The sequence below is a fragment of the Triturus cristatus genome, chromosome 9, assembly GCF_964204655.1.
Source record: "Triturus cristatus chromosome 9, aTriCri1.1, whole genome shotgun sequence".
NCBI lineage: Eukaryota > Metazoa > Chordata > Amphibia > Caudata > Salamandridae > Triturus > Triturus cristatus.
In genome coordinates, this window is record NC_140592.1 from 168831740 (window position 1) to 168847183 (window position 15444).

At 44.4% G+C, this 15444-nt stretch overlaps 1 protein-coding gene across 1 annotated transcript in view; it reads right to left on the minus strand.

Moving 5' to 3' along the window:
* DNAH12 (dynein axonemal heavy chain 12) overlaps positions 1 to 15444 on the minus strand; it is a 1449067-nt gene that overhangs the window by 1075568 nt on the left and 358055 nt on the right. Inside the window, exon 20 of the mRNA XM_085624669.1 lies at positions 1702 to 1896. Coding sequence (XP_085480795.1) covers positions 1702 to 1896 — 195 coding nt within the window. The remainder of the gene's footprint in view (positions 1 to 1701; positions 1897 to 15444) is intronic.

The window sequence follows — 15444 nt, forward strand, 5'->3', positions numbered from 1 at the left end:
GAGTCAGCACATTTAACCTATAGCTGTTATAACCTGGGGGCATATATGTATTAGCTGAAAAAAATCATCAATTCATAGTATTACCCATAGTAACCTCACAGGAAGATCAATAGGGTTGACGTTACTGGGCCAAGGGCCCAAAATAGAATTTGAAAATCTTAACACTACCACATTAAAACCTACCTTCACTCTACCCTGAGATCATATGTTCATCATCAAATGATTTCACTGGAGACTTGTTAATCAACGACCTGCACAAATAACTCGTCAGCACATTCTCAGCCAGCTGATTTCTCACACCCATGACAGGTATAAATGTATCTCCAAGCAAAATGTTTAGGTTTAAAAGATAATTTGCAATATGGCAATATGGAAGAACAGCTGGCTTCATGCACTTGATGGCTGATTCGATGGTTTCTATACTACTTAATGTTAGCCAACACCTCATGTACATTTTTTACAAATTGCACAAAAGTTTTAGAAATGACACTATCAGAGGTAGAGTAACATCTACCCCAATGAACTAACCAGTGACCATCACCAAATATTTCCAAACCACAGAGTAGTAGTGTGAACAAATATTCTAGTGTAACAACATACCTGCAACTTAGAAATAGAACAATTTGCTGCCTCCACCCTGCTGCAAATATGCCTAATCCTGGCCTATAATGCATATTGAAGATAGTTTTTTAATGAAACACTTTGGCTCCTCAACAAAACAAGAAACTGCTATACACGGTTTTAACCATGCACAGTGGGATCTGGGTGCAGGTACCCTTCATTCCCTGTTTTCCATTATGCCCAGTGCCCAACCCTGGTGCCTCCTGAATCCAATGCAAAAGGCCTTCAACTCTGCCCATTTGGCTTTGGGCCAGGGTGGCCTTAAGCCATGCCCTGCACCCAGGCAATTGGCCCCAGAATCAAATCACTCGCACTTCTAATATATTTGTAATCCAGGGACACAAAGAATGTCATCTTTAAACTGATATGCAGCTACAGTGCTTTCCATGCTAAGTAACCCTCTATTAGTTTCCTATGAAGGTTAAAGGGTTTGTCAAGAGGGGTCCATGTTTGTCACTGTTGGCAGGGAGATCATCACTTTAGCCTGGTACACCAGTAGTAAATGTTCAATAGTTAAAGGGCTTTGGACGGCACAGCTAGCAGAGGTTCTTCCGCCAGAAAACCAAAAGGTTCCTTCCGCTGTATATGGCGAGGTTGGAAGGGAATCAAATGTTTGAGTGTGTTAACCACCACATATGGGTGAGCTATTGAGAACTATTGTTTAAATGACCACGATATATCACGATTCAGCATGTAATATGCTATGGTAGGGGCAATTAAGTTGTTCTCCTTGAAATGTTTTGAAGTCAACTTCCATGTTACTCCTATTCTGCACCGATCCGATCAGCATAAAAAGTTTATGTGAATTATGTTCTGGAGTTATATATAGTTGAGTGTACTGCCATCATATTTAGAGACTTGTGTATTTGTATAAATGAAATAACATTTAAAAAAGGTACTGTGACATAACCGTTATTTTGATCTAGTTAACCCCTAGACTGAATGAGTGTCTGCACTCTTGTGCCAGACACATTCTCCAGTGCTTGCACAAACCTTGTACAAACAGTAAACATGATCACATTTATTTTCATATTTGGTTGCATTACATCCTGTGAACTCTAATAGTCATTAAAATATTACCTTTGGGTCCTTAGCACAGTGCTTCATTATCTCCCTCCAATTTCGGTCTACAGTGTTGAAGAGACGTCCTTCTTCCGGCATTTGTTGCATGATGTCCTCTGAACAAAATATGGGCTCCAGGTATAGCCACTGAGCTTGAACTTTTAGCCATTCATCAATGGTTTCTTGAATTAGCATCAGTCGGTCTTCCCATGCCTAACAGAAAATATTATAAAAGTTACAAACAATATTTTTAAACACCAGAATTCCAGGAAACAGTGAAAATAATGTTTACAAGGTACTCTAAGAGTAATGGTTCAGTATCAGGAGCGGCTGGTACAGGTAATAGCGGTGAGGCGGGCGGGATGGGTCAGGGGAAGTTGACAGATGATGGAATAGGGAAAACAAAATAAACATTTTTTTTTTTAAAAAACGTACTTTGTGTTTGCCACATTGCCGAGCAATTCGTGTTTTACTACTGTGAAAACTACCCCTATCATAGAATAATATTGGGGATTCCTTATCACATTTAAGAAGCTGTTGTTCCTAAAGGAGACTGAGTAGATCTGTCATGTTTGGTACCTGCGGACTTGTAATCATAAATCATCTTTAAGGGCAAAGTCAGATTTATTATTACAACTTTAAAAAGGCCACTGTCAGAAACTTATTATATAACTTGAGGGGTTGGGCCTATAACACAGCCTAGGTTTAGACCACCATTAATATATAAACATAGATTTTCCTAGGTTGGACTTATTCACAACACTTTTGTTTTGATTGGCTTAGGTTTATAAATCCTTGATACCTTGGTTTTTTATTTTGCCACAAATTTTATAGTTCATTTTTACCATTTTTCAAAATATCCAACATATTAGATCAAACATTTTTCACAGTTTGCATGCCCAAATCAAGAGCTATACAACAAAATAGACATCACATATTTACACAAGGCATTTATAAAGTGAACGAAAAAATAATGTGCCAAAGAGTTTTAAATAAACCAGTCTTGATTTTTTTAAACACGAGTCTATGGTTACTTTTGTCCTTTAGATAAAACTCATAAGTGACTGCAATGTGCATGGGGTTAAATGTCCTGCTCAATTTTGGAAAGTCAGGCACTTAACACAGTTTCTTATTGCCTCAAACTGCAGGGTTTCTTTGCTTGATTATAACTCCCTAATGGCAGTAACAAGTCGACGCATTTCACCGTCTCTGATTCGAGGTCTCTTCAGGACCAAAGCCGGTTATAACTACAAATTAAAGTAAATGAAAAAAAAAAAATTCTATACTTTGAAAAATGTTTCACTTTTAAGGCTTTTTTCTTTTTTTCAAGACGCTCCTACCTTTTTACGGTGATGACTTGTCTTTGTTTATTCACGAGTTGTGCATGCGCTGAGCCTATCCATATTAACTAAAGGAAAATGGAAAAGGAATGTTTTATCATCTGTCTCTCAATTAGCTGCAATTTTGACCTAGGTAGTACAGTTATATAGTTGAATGCAACTTGCCTCACGGTGTCCCGTTTTCTTTCTTTGACTGCCGTTGCTGTGCTGGCCTGCTACCCCTCTGGCCTGACTGAGAAGGACTGGACCTTCATCACTTGAACCCAGAGTGGCTTCAATGGGCTTGCTGGCTTGCCTCCTGATTCACATCATAGTGACATAAAAGACTGCCAACCGTTCCGCTACAGCACCTGGACTCTGTCATCTGTGAGTCTGCCCTGCCAAGTGGTGCAAATTTGACCCTGGACCCTTGGAAGTGAGCTTAAAGTGCTGCTCTAGTAGAACCCACTCATCGCCGTCGACGCAGGACTCAGAACCAGCACATCTCCTCCACTGTGGAAACATAGCTGCCATTGCGAGGATCGGCACCGAAGCATCGCTGTTGCGCGGCGCATCAGCCCCCCTACCAACGCATTGTCTCCTTTGCGAGAATTGGAACCGATGCATCGTCACCTTTGCTAGGACCTGCACTGACGCATCGCCTTCACCATGTGGACCTTCGTCAACAAACTGCCTCGCATGCACTCTGCATCTCGACTTCAACAACAACGCAACCCGGGTCCCTGTACCCAACCTGTGGTCCATCGCAGTCTGCCTGAACTGTTAACTTTGTCCTGGTCCAGAGCGAGAAGATATGCCCAGTAAGCGCTTATTGCTTCTCAGCAATATTTTTCAGTATATTCTTTAAAAATTCATATCTTGAGTACTACTTATTGGATTTTTGTCAGTTTGGTCCTGTTTTATTTACAAAATCAAGCTTTATTCTTCTAACCTCCGCCTGGGACAATACGTGATGGCCCTTCACCCTCGGGAACCCTCCCATCCTTATCGACCACGCCCGGAACCTCGGCATAGTCTTCGACTCTTCCCTCTCCATGAACCGCCAAATCAACGCTGTCTCCTCTGCCAGCTTCAACTGTCTCCGCATCCACCGTAAGACATTCAAATGGATCCCCCCGACTACAGAAGGACCGTCACCCACGCACTCATCACCAGCAGACTTGACTATGGCAACGCCCTCTATGCCGGAATCAACAAAACTCTCCTACGTAAGCTCCAGACCATCCAGAACGCTGCAGCCAGACTGGTCCTGGGGACACCTCGCCACGAACACATGACTCAACACCTGCGGAACCTTCACTGGCTCCCCGTCGAGAAGAGGGTCACCTACAAACTCCTCACCTACGCCTACTAATCCCTCAACAACATCGGACCCAAATACCTCAACGACCGATTATGTTTCCACGCACCCGGGAGGGTCCTCCGTTCCGCCGACCTCACCCTGGCTGAGGTCCCCCGCATCCACAGATGCAGGATGGGCGGGAGGGCGTTCTCCTACATCGCAGCCATGACCTGGAACTCCCTCCCTGTCAACATCAGATGCTCCCCTACATTGCACACGTTCATGGAAGACCTCAAGACCTTGATTTTCGAATGACCAGGAGCAGCTTTCTCCCCCCCAGCGCCTTGAGACCCTCGCGGGTGAGTAGCGCGCTCTATAAACCATTGATTCATTGATTGATAACCTGGTGTCTTTTTGTGTGGTGTTTAAACTGTTTTACTGTTTAAAGTATTGCACAGGTACTTTACACATTGCCTCTTAAGTTAAGCCTGACTGCTCTGTGCCAAGCTACAAGGGTGTGAGCACAGGCCTGATAAATCAAGTCTCTCTGCAGTCGCAAAGCCTGGGATTTGTAAAATCGTAGGTTTATAACCGTGATAAGGCAAGCTGCAATGTACAAAAGGGACTTCTGATTCAGAAAGGCCTTTCATACCCACAAAGTGCACTTTGTGGTCCATAGAGAATCACAAAATGTGAAAGGGGCGTCCCATCTGCTTTACAATTTGCTATGAAATTTGCCAATGGGCTGTGACTGCGATTGCAGTTGAAAACATTCAGCTGATATTAACTTACTAAAGGAGATGGTATTAATCTGCAAATTGAAAGCCAAGCATCCACCTTGTAAATGCAGGGTTTTGGCACTGAGAGCATCAGATAGAGATCCAGAGAATCATCCCATGCTCCCCCAATGTTCAATGCCATTCATAGAAAGCTGAATTTTGTATATGAAAGCAGACCCTTTCCCTCACAGGGGCCAGGGGACGCTTTAGAAAATGTCATCATTCTCTGAATCATTCTAATGTTTGCCAGAAGCTATAGTATTTTATTTTTATTTATTCGATCAATAGCATGATCATACACATCATAAAATCATCTAGCACATACTATTTCATGAAAATAATAAAAAACAGTAGTTTAAAATGACATTGACTTCACGGTCATATACAGTGTTTTAAAACAAATTTGTAATTGATGTTTTTGCCGTAAAATCAAAGATGTCAGTTAAAAACACTCACATTAAAACAATTCAAACCCATAATTTTCCTACTGTCCCACTGAGTCACCGTGCAGACGGCTTACCCTGCTTGGTCAATAGATCTACATCATGATATTATTTTAACCCTATAAGTCTCTGCCATCAGACGTAAAGCAGGTATCTTGATATTGTAAAGACAAGCCACCTTGTCATATCTGACCTAAATATGCATAGAGCATCAGAGGGGCTGAAAAAGAAAGCAGTCAGCAGGCCGAAATATTCCAAGTTTTTCTTAAGTTTACATAGGCGGGACAGAAAAAAATAAAATGTTCTATAGTCTCTGGGGTAGAGTGACAGGACGGACACAGAGGGGATACAGTAACATTTGCCCAACTATTTTTCATTACATTCAACGGTAGAACCCCAAACCTAAATTGGATGTAAGATGCTTGTGCCTGGGGGGTTCAACATCGTCCATATACATATCTAACTTAAAACAGCTTTTGACATTAAAAAAGGTGAAAGTTAAAGTGCCGGGTCCCCTAAAATCTGTGCAAGAAGAATCAAAAAAATCTTAAAACCTCTTTTTTAGCAGGGGGACCATTTGTTTTGTAATAGACTGCGGGTCCTCCCACATTATTCCCAGGACCAGTTTGAAAAACCATTCCTTAACCTTGTTGAACCAGGGCAGTCGCCCTGAGTGTCTTTGAAGAATTAATTATTCCTCCACTGCATCCTTTACAGGAATCTGGGTGCTACTAGTCCAAAGTCGTAACCAAAACATTAGCCCCTTAAGGACAGCAAAATGGGTAATAGGCTTTAAACCAAGGTCAAGGCGTAGGGGTAATAGGGACTTGTTCATTGGGAGGTTGAGGATTGCCCTTAAAAATTTATTTTATGCAACCTCTAGCTGTTTTAAATACTCCAGCCTCCACAGCTCTGCCCCATAGAGGGCCGCACCTAGGCCTTTATTTCAAGAATAGGGGAAATTGGGCAGAAGGCTGAGCGTTTTGCACTCTTTGCTATTGCACAGTCCGCATGCTGGAGAGTCAGTACGCTCTTCTGTATTTGAGGAGTCCATGCTAAATTATCAATGATTCTGACTCCCAGGTAGTCGAAGGCCTTGACCTGTTCTAAGGATTGAGTGCCCAGCTTCAGGGATTGAAAACCATAAACTTTATTTCGAGGCCCCAATCTTTGAATGCTTCTTCGAACTTAGATAGCGCATTCTGGATGCCTATTGGGGTTTTAGAAATGAGCAGTGTATCGTTTGCACATAGCAGAGAGGGGATAAGGCTATCGGCTAATCTTGGCGGATCACCTCCACAGTCATTTAGTTCGCTTAGAAGCTCGTTCATATACAGGGTGAACAGGCTTGGAGCAAGCACACAGCCCTGGTGAACCCCCTTGGAAACTGATATGTTATTAGTAAGACTACCAACAGAGTTCCACCTGACTTTGGCGTAGTTATCTTGGTGTAAGCAAAGCAATAGTTGGAGTAGGTCACAGGGGAGTCCAAGTCCCTGAAAATAATCAAGAGTTTATTATGATCTATGGAATCAAATGCCGTTTTAAGGTCGACAATTACGACATACAAATGGCCCCTCCTGATCTTCACTTCTTTCTAGATGAGCAAAAGAAATCAGAACACCTGGTCTAGGGTGCTAGTAGAGTCCCTAAAACCTGCCTGCAGATGAGAGAGGATGTTTTGTTCCTCCATCCAATTTTGGAGAAGTGACAGGATTATTTTGCTAAAAGCTTTCTGGGAGACGTCTATAAGGCTTATTGGCCAGTAATTTGATGGGTCCCCTTTATCTCCTTTTTTAAATAGGGGGATTATTTCCGCGCCTTTCCAGGACGTAGGGATAACCCCCCTCGCAAGATAGCAATAAAAACTATTTGAAACAGTGGTCCCCAAATATTGGGCTCAGGTTTAAACAGATCTCCAGGGAGTCTATCTAGCCCTGCAATAAGCTGATTGCTGTTACAGTTTCCTCTAAGGAAAAGCTAATAGCCCCTTCCTGTACAGGTGCTAAGTTGCATTCCCTAACTGCTACTAATGCCTCCCCCTCGGGTTCAGAAACCGTGCCAGTATAAAGTTTCTGGAAATACTCTTCCCAGACAAGTGATTGTATATAAAAGTCATCTTCACTGACCTGCTTAATTGACCCTTTTGACAGAAGGTGCCAGAAAAGCTTCAGTTTTGAAGCCTCAGCTAGTGTACGCCAGTTCTCAACCTCACGGCTCCTTTTTGCCACATCCTGGGCCATTTTATACATCCTCCTTCGCCTTTTGATGTCATTTCGTATCCCTTGCTTTACTGATGATGTTAGATCATTCCTGTCTAGGCTACATTCCTCGTTATACCATGGGGCGATGTTCGGTTTAGACGAGTTGAAGTTACCGTGTCTGCTAAAATAGGGTTTTATACTATTCGTTAGTTCTTGAAAACTGGGCACAATAAAGCCATCATTTTTATCACGATCACTCAGTACCTTGAAGGTCTGTGCCTCTTCTTTATTGATCTTAGGAAGCAATTTCCCGTCAGCCATGACCTGGGGCCATTTGACTCTCCTGTTGATATTAGTAGTGACAACAGGAACTGTTAGAATTGGGGATCTCTGGTTGGCACAGGTAGGTACTTGTGACAAGCAGGGACCCTCTCCAAACCAGTTTCTGAGCACTTTGTTGACATGACTCTGACTTTCCATTCAGAGTGCAGGGCAGAGACATCAGCCGCTCCACAGGAGGTGGAGCCAGCATTGTGGTGGCAGAGCACAGCCCTATTCAGAGTCCAGGTGTACTCCTCCCACCCATCTGGATGTAAATCTCTCTATTCACCACCGGGCTGCCCCAGCCTGTCTCCTGGAATTCCCCAGCCCTGTCACTCACAGAAACCAGACAGCAGATACACATCCTAGCAGAGGCGGGCTGAAATGGTTAGGCAAGCAAATACCAGCTTTCTAAAAGTGGCATTTGCAAACACAGAATATTAAAATAAACTTTACTAAAAGATGTATTTTATTATTCTGAGTTCAGGCATACTAAACTCGAATTTCTACCATGTTCCCTAGGTCTGTTAGGATCATAGAATGTAACAATTCTAACAGCCCATTCTGGCCTATGGAGAACAGGTAGCCTTACAATAGTGAAAAACTAAATTGGCTGTAATTCACTATTAGGACATGCCACACACAACAGAGCTTATCCTACCTTATGCTTACAATGCACCCTGCTCTTGGGCCTACCATAGGGGTAACTAATATGAAGTTAAGGTAAGGTTTAGGGACTGGCAAGTGGGTGCACTTGCCCAGTCAGCATGACAGTACCAGGCTGCATGCAGGTTCTGCAATGGCAGACCTTAGACACATTTTACTAGGCCGCTTCTGTAGGTGGCACAACCAGTGCTGCAAGCCCACCAGCAGCATTTGTATTTACAAGCCCTGGGCACTCCTGGTGCACTTTACTGGGGTCTGACAGTAAACCAAATAAGCCAATCATGGAATCCAACCACAACATATACATTTTATATAGGGAGCACTTGCACTGTGGCACTGGTTGGCAGTGGCACAGTGCTCTGAGCAGCTAACACCAGCAAAACACATGAGGCACAGCGATAAAAAGTGGAAGGGAGACTCACGCCAAGGTGCCAGGTCTAACAGAAGCTATTACGTGATGAGTTTGGCTATACGAAATCGGGAGGCCAAATAGCCTCAGAAGGAGAGCATTATAGTCGCTATCCTCACGGTTTAGGACAGTCATATTTTTGACATAGGGCCAAAGACCAAGGTCCACCATAATATCGATCCTACGTCTGACATCCCCACTCTTAAACATAAACTTTGCTTCCTCATTTGAGGGTGTCTGCCCGTTACATGCGCGCACCCCATAAGCTAGAGTGAAAGACAATACTTGCTCCCCAACCTTGGTATATCTTTTAAAAGCAGGTATCTGAAGCTTATTTCCACCCCTAGCTTGCTCTTCCTCCTGTACTAATTCCTGTACAACATCTTCTGTCTCATAGGTTGTATTAAAATCACCAGCTACGACGAGGTAGTACTCTTATCTAGAAATATCAAGATAGTTGGAAAGCATTGCTATAGTTTCTGAGGGCTTGTAATGGCTACTAAATCTATTATATATGTTAATTAATCTGACATGAATGTTCCCTTTAGGCAAACACAGATCAAGGCCAAGGATCTCCTGGGATCCTACTTCAAGTGGCTTAATTTTGCATACCAGTGTGGTTTTGGCCCAAATTAGTAACCAACCTGCCGGTTGGCCAGCTGGCGAATGTCTAGCCACAATGCTAAACGTAGTAAACCCCATCCTATACACTTTCTCCGTCACCGAAGTTTCCTGGAACAGGCATATATGACTGCTGTACACTAACTTGCCCCACTCCGGATCGTTTAGTTTGGGCCTTATTCCCGCAATATTCCATGAGATAATCTGTAGTTGCTGGTCAGCATTTGGACATCCCTGTTGCGGGTGACTAAGTATAGATTTTACAGACATTTGGCCTTGAGTAGGTGCATGATGGATGGACAGGATAAGTGGGGTACAATTTACTGTTCCATTTAAGCTGTTATTACTGACACTAATATTCCCCTCGAGTTGCTGGGCTATGGCTATAAAGCGGTACAAAAGGGGGTGGTGATGGACGGAGCATCAGAACCAATCAAACACTCACACCCAGTCAACAGATCCGGGTTTGATCCATCACCGTTCTTTAGCCCACTCTGCCACCCCAGTTCAGACATGGCCATATGCAAATCAGTCTGACCCTGTGCCTCATGGGAACAGTCCAGCCCGAACTGCCAAGCCATGCCTTCCCTGGTCCGGAAACAAGCTTCCTAGGACCGGTTTCTGGCATTTCAGCCATCTTCAGCAAGGCTTGCTTGATTCCAGTGGCAAAGTGAGCAAGGGACTCACGTCTGAGCATACCCGGCCAACTTATGGCGAACAAAGCGGTACAAAAGGGGGTGGTGATGGACGGAGCATCAGAACCAATCAAACACTCACACCCAGTCAACAGATCCGGGTTTGATCCATCACCGTTCTTTAGCCCACTCTGCCACCCCAGTTCAGACATGGCCATATGCAAATCAGTCTGACCCTCTGCCTCATGGGAACAGTCCAGCCCGAACTGCCAAGCCATGCCTTCCCTGGTCCGGAAACAAGCTTCCTAGGACCGGTTTCTGGCATTTCAGCCGTCTTCAGCAAGGCTTGCTTGATTCCAGTGGCAAAGTGAGCAAGGGACTCACGTCTGAGCATACCCGGCCAACTTATGGCGAACAAAGCGGTACAAAAGGGGGTGGTGATGGACGGAGCATCAGAACCAATCAAACACTCACACCCAGTCAACAGATCCGGGTTTGATCCATCACCGTTCTTTAGCCCACTCTGCCACCCCAGTTCAGACATGGCCATATGCAAATCAGTCTGACCCTGTGCCTCATGGGAACAGTCCAGCCCGAACTGCCAAGCCATGCCTTCCCTGGTCCGGAAACAAGCTTCCTAGGACCGGTTTCTGGCATTTCAGCCGTCTTCAGCAAGGCTTGCTTGTTTCCAGTGGCAAAGTGAGCAAGGGACTCACGTCTGAGCATACCCGGCCAACTTATGGCGAACAAAGCGGTACAAAAGGGGGGTGGTGATGGACGGAGCATCAGAACCAATCAAACACTCACACCCAGTCAACAGATCCGGGTTTGATCCATCACCGTTCTTTAGCCCACTCTGCCACCCCAGTTCAGACATGGCCATATGCAAATCAGTCTGACCCTGTGCCTCATGGGAATAGTCCAGCCCGAACTGCCAAGCCATGCCTTCCCTGGTCCGGAAACAAGCTTCCTAGGACCGGTTTCTGGCATTTCAGCCGTCTTCAGCAAGGCTTGCTTGATTCCAGTGGCAAAGTGAGCAAGGGACTCACGTCTGAGCATACCCGGCCAACTTATGGCGAACAAAGCGGTACAAAAGGGGGTGGTGATGGACTGAGCATCAGAACCAATCAAACACTCACACCCAGTCAACAGATCCGGGTTTGATCCATCACCGTTCTTTAGCCCACTCTGCCACCCCAGTTCAGACATGGCCATATGCAAATCAGTCTGACCCTGTGCCTCATGGGAACAGTCCAGCCCGAACTGCCAAGCCATGCCTTCCCTGGTCCGGAAACAAGCTTCCTAGGACCGGTTTCTGGCATTTCAGCCGTCTTCAGCAAGGCTTGCTTGATTCCAGTGGCAAAGTGAGCAAGGGACTCACGTCTGAGCATACCCGGCCAACTTATGGCGAACAAAGCGGTACAAAAGGGGGTGGTGATGGACGGAGCATCAGAACCAATCAAACACTCACACCCAGTCAACAGATCCGGGTTTGATCCATCACCGTTCTTTAGCCCACTCTGCCACCCCAGTTCAGACATGGCCATATGCAAATCAGTCTGACCCTGTGCCTCATGGGAACAGTCCAGCCCGAACTGCCAAGCCATGCCTTCCCTGGTCCGGAAACAAGCTTCCTAGGACCGGTTTCTGGCATTACAGCCGTCTTCAGCAAGGCTTGCTTGATTCCAGTGGCAAAGTGAGCAAGGGACTCACGTCTGAGCATACCCGGCCAACTTATGGCGAACAAAGCGGTACAAAAGGGGGTGGCTATGGCATGGTCCGACGTCGATTTAACATTCCCTGGGTTTAGTCAATCTGGGCTGTCCAGATCGGTAAGTACTTGGTATCTGTTACTGATTTCAAAGGGGAATTGCTCTTTTCCCTTCAGTAGATTCAGAGTGCCATGGGCTTTTAGTGGGGCAATTGGATCAATAGGTTTAAGATGATTATAAAAAATAAAAAAAGGGCACAATGTCAATCCAATTTCCAAAGACCCACTCAGATGGTTTCCTTCTGCTTTTGAGCAATTTCCCTGCAAGATCTAGGGATCTACAATTAATCACTATACATTCTCCTTTTATAGACTTCCGTAGATGACCAACCCAGCTCACTCTTCGGACAAACAAAATGTCATAATGACTTGAGTTTGTGAAATCAGAATTTTCGGATAACCAATAGCAGACTTTGTTTTTCAGTTGGCTGGTGGTTTCCTTGGAATTGGAATTGCCCAGAAGAAAAGGGACATTGGTTAGAAGATGTATAGTCACCTCATTATGAGGATTGTCCCTAGCAGCAAAGTTATCTGTTTGGGAGGGGGCCAGGGGGCTGCCTAGTGGGTTCATTTCCATTTAATTGAGAAAGAGCTGTGTGTATTAGACCCAAAGATGTTACCAAGATGCGCCTCCTCAGTTGGATGGTTCATATGCTTCATTGCTCTAGATCTTAACGGGGCTCCCCTCGTATCACAGACTTTATTTTGGGAGGTGAACACAGGTAAAGGTTGTGTTGGGATGAAGCAATGGCTTTCCACCGTGATGTTATGCTTTTCAGAATTTAATACTTCCCCTGGATCATGGCATTCTGTTCGTATAGGTCCGTGATTCCCCGCCCCTTTATAAGACAAGTAAAGGACTTTTCGATGTTTTCCACATTAGCCTCAAGTTTGACAAGCCTATCCAGTATTGGTGAAAGATTATTTAATATTATTTTTTCAAAGCAATCCATTAGAGTCTTAATGTCTTGAGAGGATAAACCTGTAAGAATGGGTGACATAGAGTGAGAGTGTGGCACAATTGACAATGCTTGCTTAATGCTGTTGGGCTCCTCAATAGGTAACTCCTGCAGTAGGTAACTCCTGTTTTTTATTCTTAGATCTGGTGTTTTCTATCGGTAAAGGCTCAGAAAGTTTCAATTTCTTCTTCCTTTTAACCGGAGGACCAGACGTTGGGGATACAGAAGGTTGGGGCATAGAGTTCACAAGGAGAGATGATTCCAGTGTGAGTTGGTCAATAGTAAAGTTCCCTGGTTCCGTGACTGCCTATTTTGAAATTCTATCCAAATTCACAGCTAAAGCAGTTCCCCCCTCCCCTCCATAGATAGACAACGTTCTGCTACTAAGATTTCTTTATCTATGGCTTTAGCCGCCCTTGACAGAAAACAATCAAGGGTAGAGATCTGGAAGGTTTTAGAGGTACTTCCCCCTCTCTCCCATTTACGTCCGTTTTGCCATTAAAAAAGGCAGGCACAGTCACACTAGATAAAGCTTAACTCAGTGTAGACTTACTTGGCAGGTATATGGAAGGCTCTGTTAAGCTGGATCACAGCGCTAGGTAACCCAAATCCAAAAAGAGGGGAAAATAAGTACACATAAAATAAAACCAAAAGGGTAGGCCCAGCCCAGCCTCCTCCGGGCTCCGACGGGCCTGCACTCAGACGCGTCCCGCACTGCGGAAGACCTGCAGCGTTCTTATGCGCCTCCTAGTGTGTTACGGGACTTTGGCGGCATCAGCCACGATGATAACTGGGGGCTGAAGTCCCCCAATTGCAGGCAAGCAGGTAATGGCATTTTGCTCTCATGCTGCGGGAGACCAGCAGCGTTCATATGCTCCTCCCGGCACGTCAGGGGACATTGGCAGCGTCAGCCATGTTGATTACTGGGGGCTGAAGTCCCCCAATTGCAGGCAATCAGGTAATGGTGTTGGTCTCCCTTTGACACCATCCAGATTTTAGAGAAAAAATATTACAACTACACAGAATTTCTTTGGTTTTACATCAACCACAGACCGCAACCCTCCCTCCTTTCCCAAATCCAACAATCTTGAGCTATAGTATTTTTTTTGCATATGGCTCCGTCCAGTGGCAGCAGCAATCCCAGTCACTGGCATGAGTCTCAATATCATCCCCTGTGAACACTGGCATTCAGCCTATTTTTTTAGGGCTACCTTACCTCATTAGGTATAGAGATTGTAATTAGCAAGACAGACCTTTTCGTCTACTCCCTAGCATGAATACCAAGTCAACGGGCATTAGACATCCGCAGGTGACTTCCTAATGTGAGAAAAATTCCAATTGGATTGATCAATGAGATCTTATTCGAAAGCAAAGGCATAGAAAAAAATTAGAGCTGGACGAATGCTTAATATTTGCCAAAAAGCAGCTGTCCCGTCTGCTATATTGCAAGCACATTAATGTCAGTGGCACTCTAAATGCGACATAGAGGACATACTTCACTTTTTCTTGGTGAAAGCCCATCAAAGCCAAACTCTAAATAAAGCTCAGCATTTTATGGAACACAAGACATCAGTATAAAATATTACATGGATAAACAATATTTTAAAACACAAAAAATAGAGGTTAGTACACCACGGAAGAAATATATATTAATTCAGTTAGGGTATCTGGATTACACCAGAAATCAAAGATTCATAAACTCTTGAATATTACTGCATTTTTGGAATTTTATTTCAAACGATGTGCTAATTAGGACAGTTTGTAGCATTCTTACATTACGTGCAATTCATTTGCCAGACCAAAAACCGGTGCAACTTCAACTTTAACATGGGTCTTATAGGTAACACAGGAAACCCCCTTATGAAAGGGTGCCCAGCTTAAGGCAGTAAGTAAATTGTAAGGTGTTTTGCCGTTGCAATATACTGCAGCAGATGGAATTAGAAGGGCACCGGAATACTAGATGCTAGAATGTTGGACTATGAGTCTTTATTGACATTAAAGAGTTGAGTTGGAACTCACAGAATCTAGAAATCACTGGTCATACCTAGAAACTTCACTGGTGCAAAAAGAACAATTGATGGACAGAATGTTGAAGAATGTCAATCATTCACCCCAGTACAGAGATCTGGGCATAAATCCATCGCTGTTTGCTCCCTATGTCATTCCAGTTTAAATCCAGCCATGAACCTGCTCACTATGGGAACCGTCCAGCCAGAAATGCCAAGCTAGGTCCTCCCTGGACCAGATACAAGCATCCTGGGACCAGTTTTGGGGTGAAACCCCTCATCAGCTAGGATAGCTTGACTCCAGTGGCATAGAGAGCACGGGACC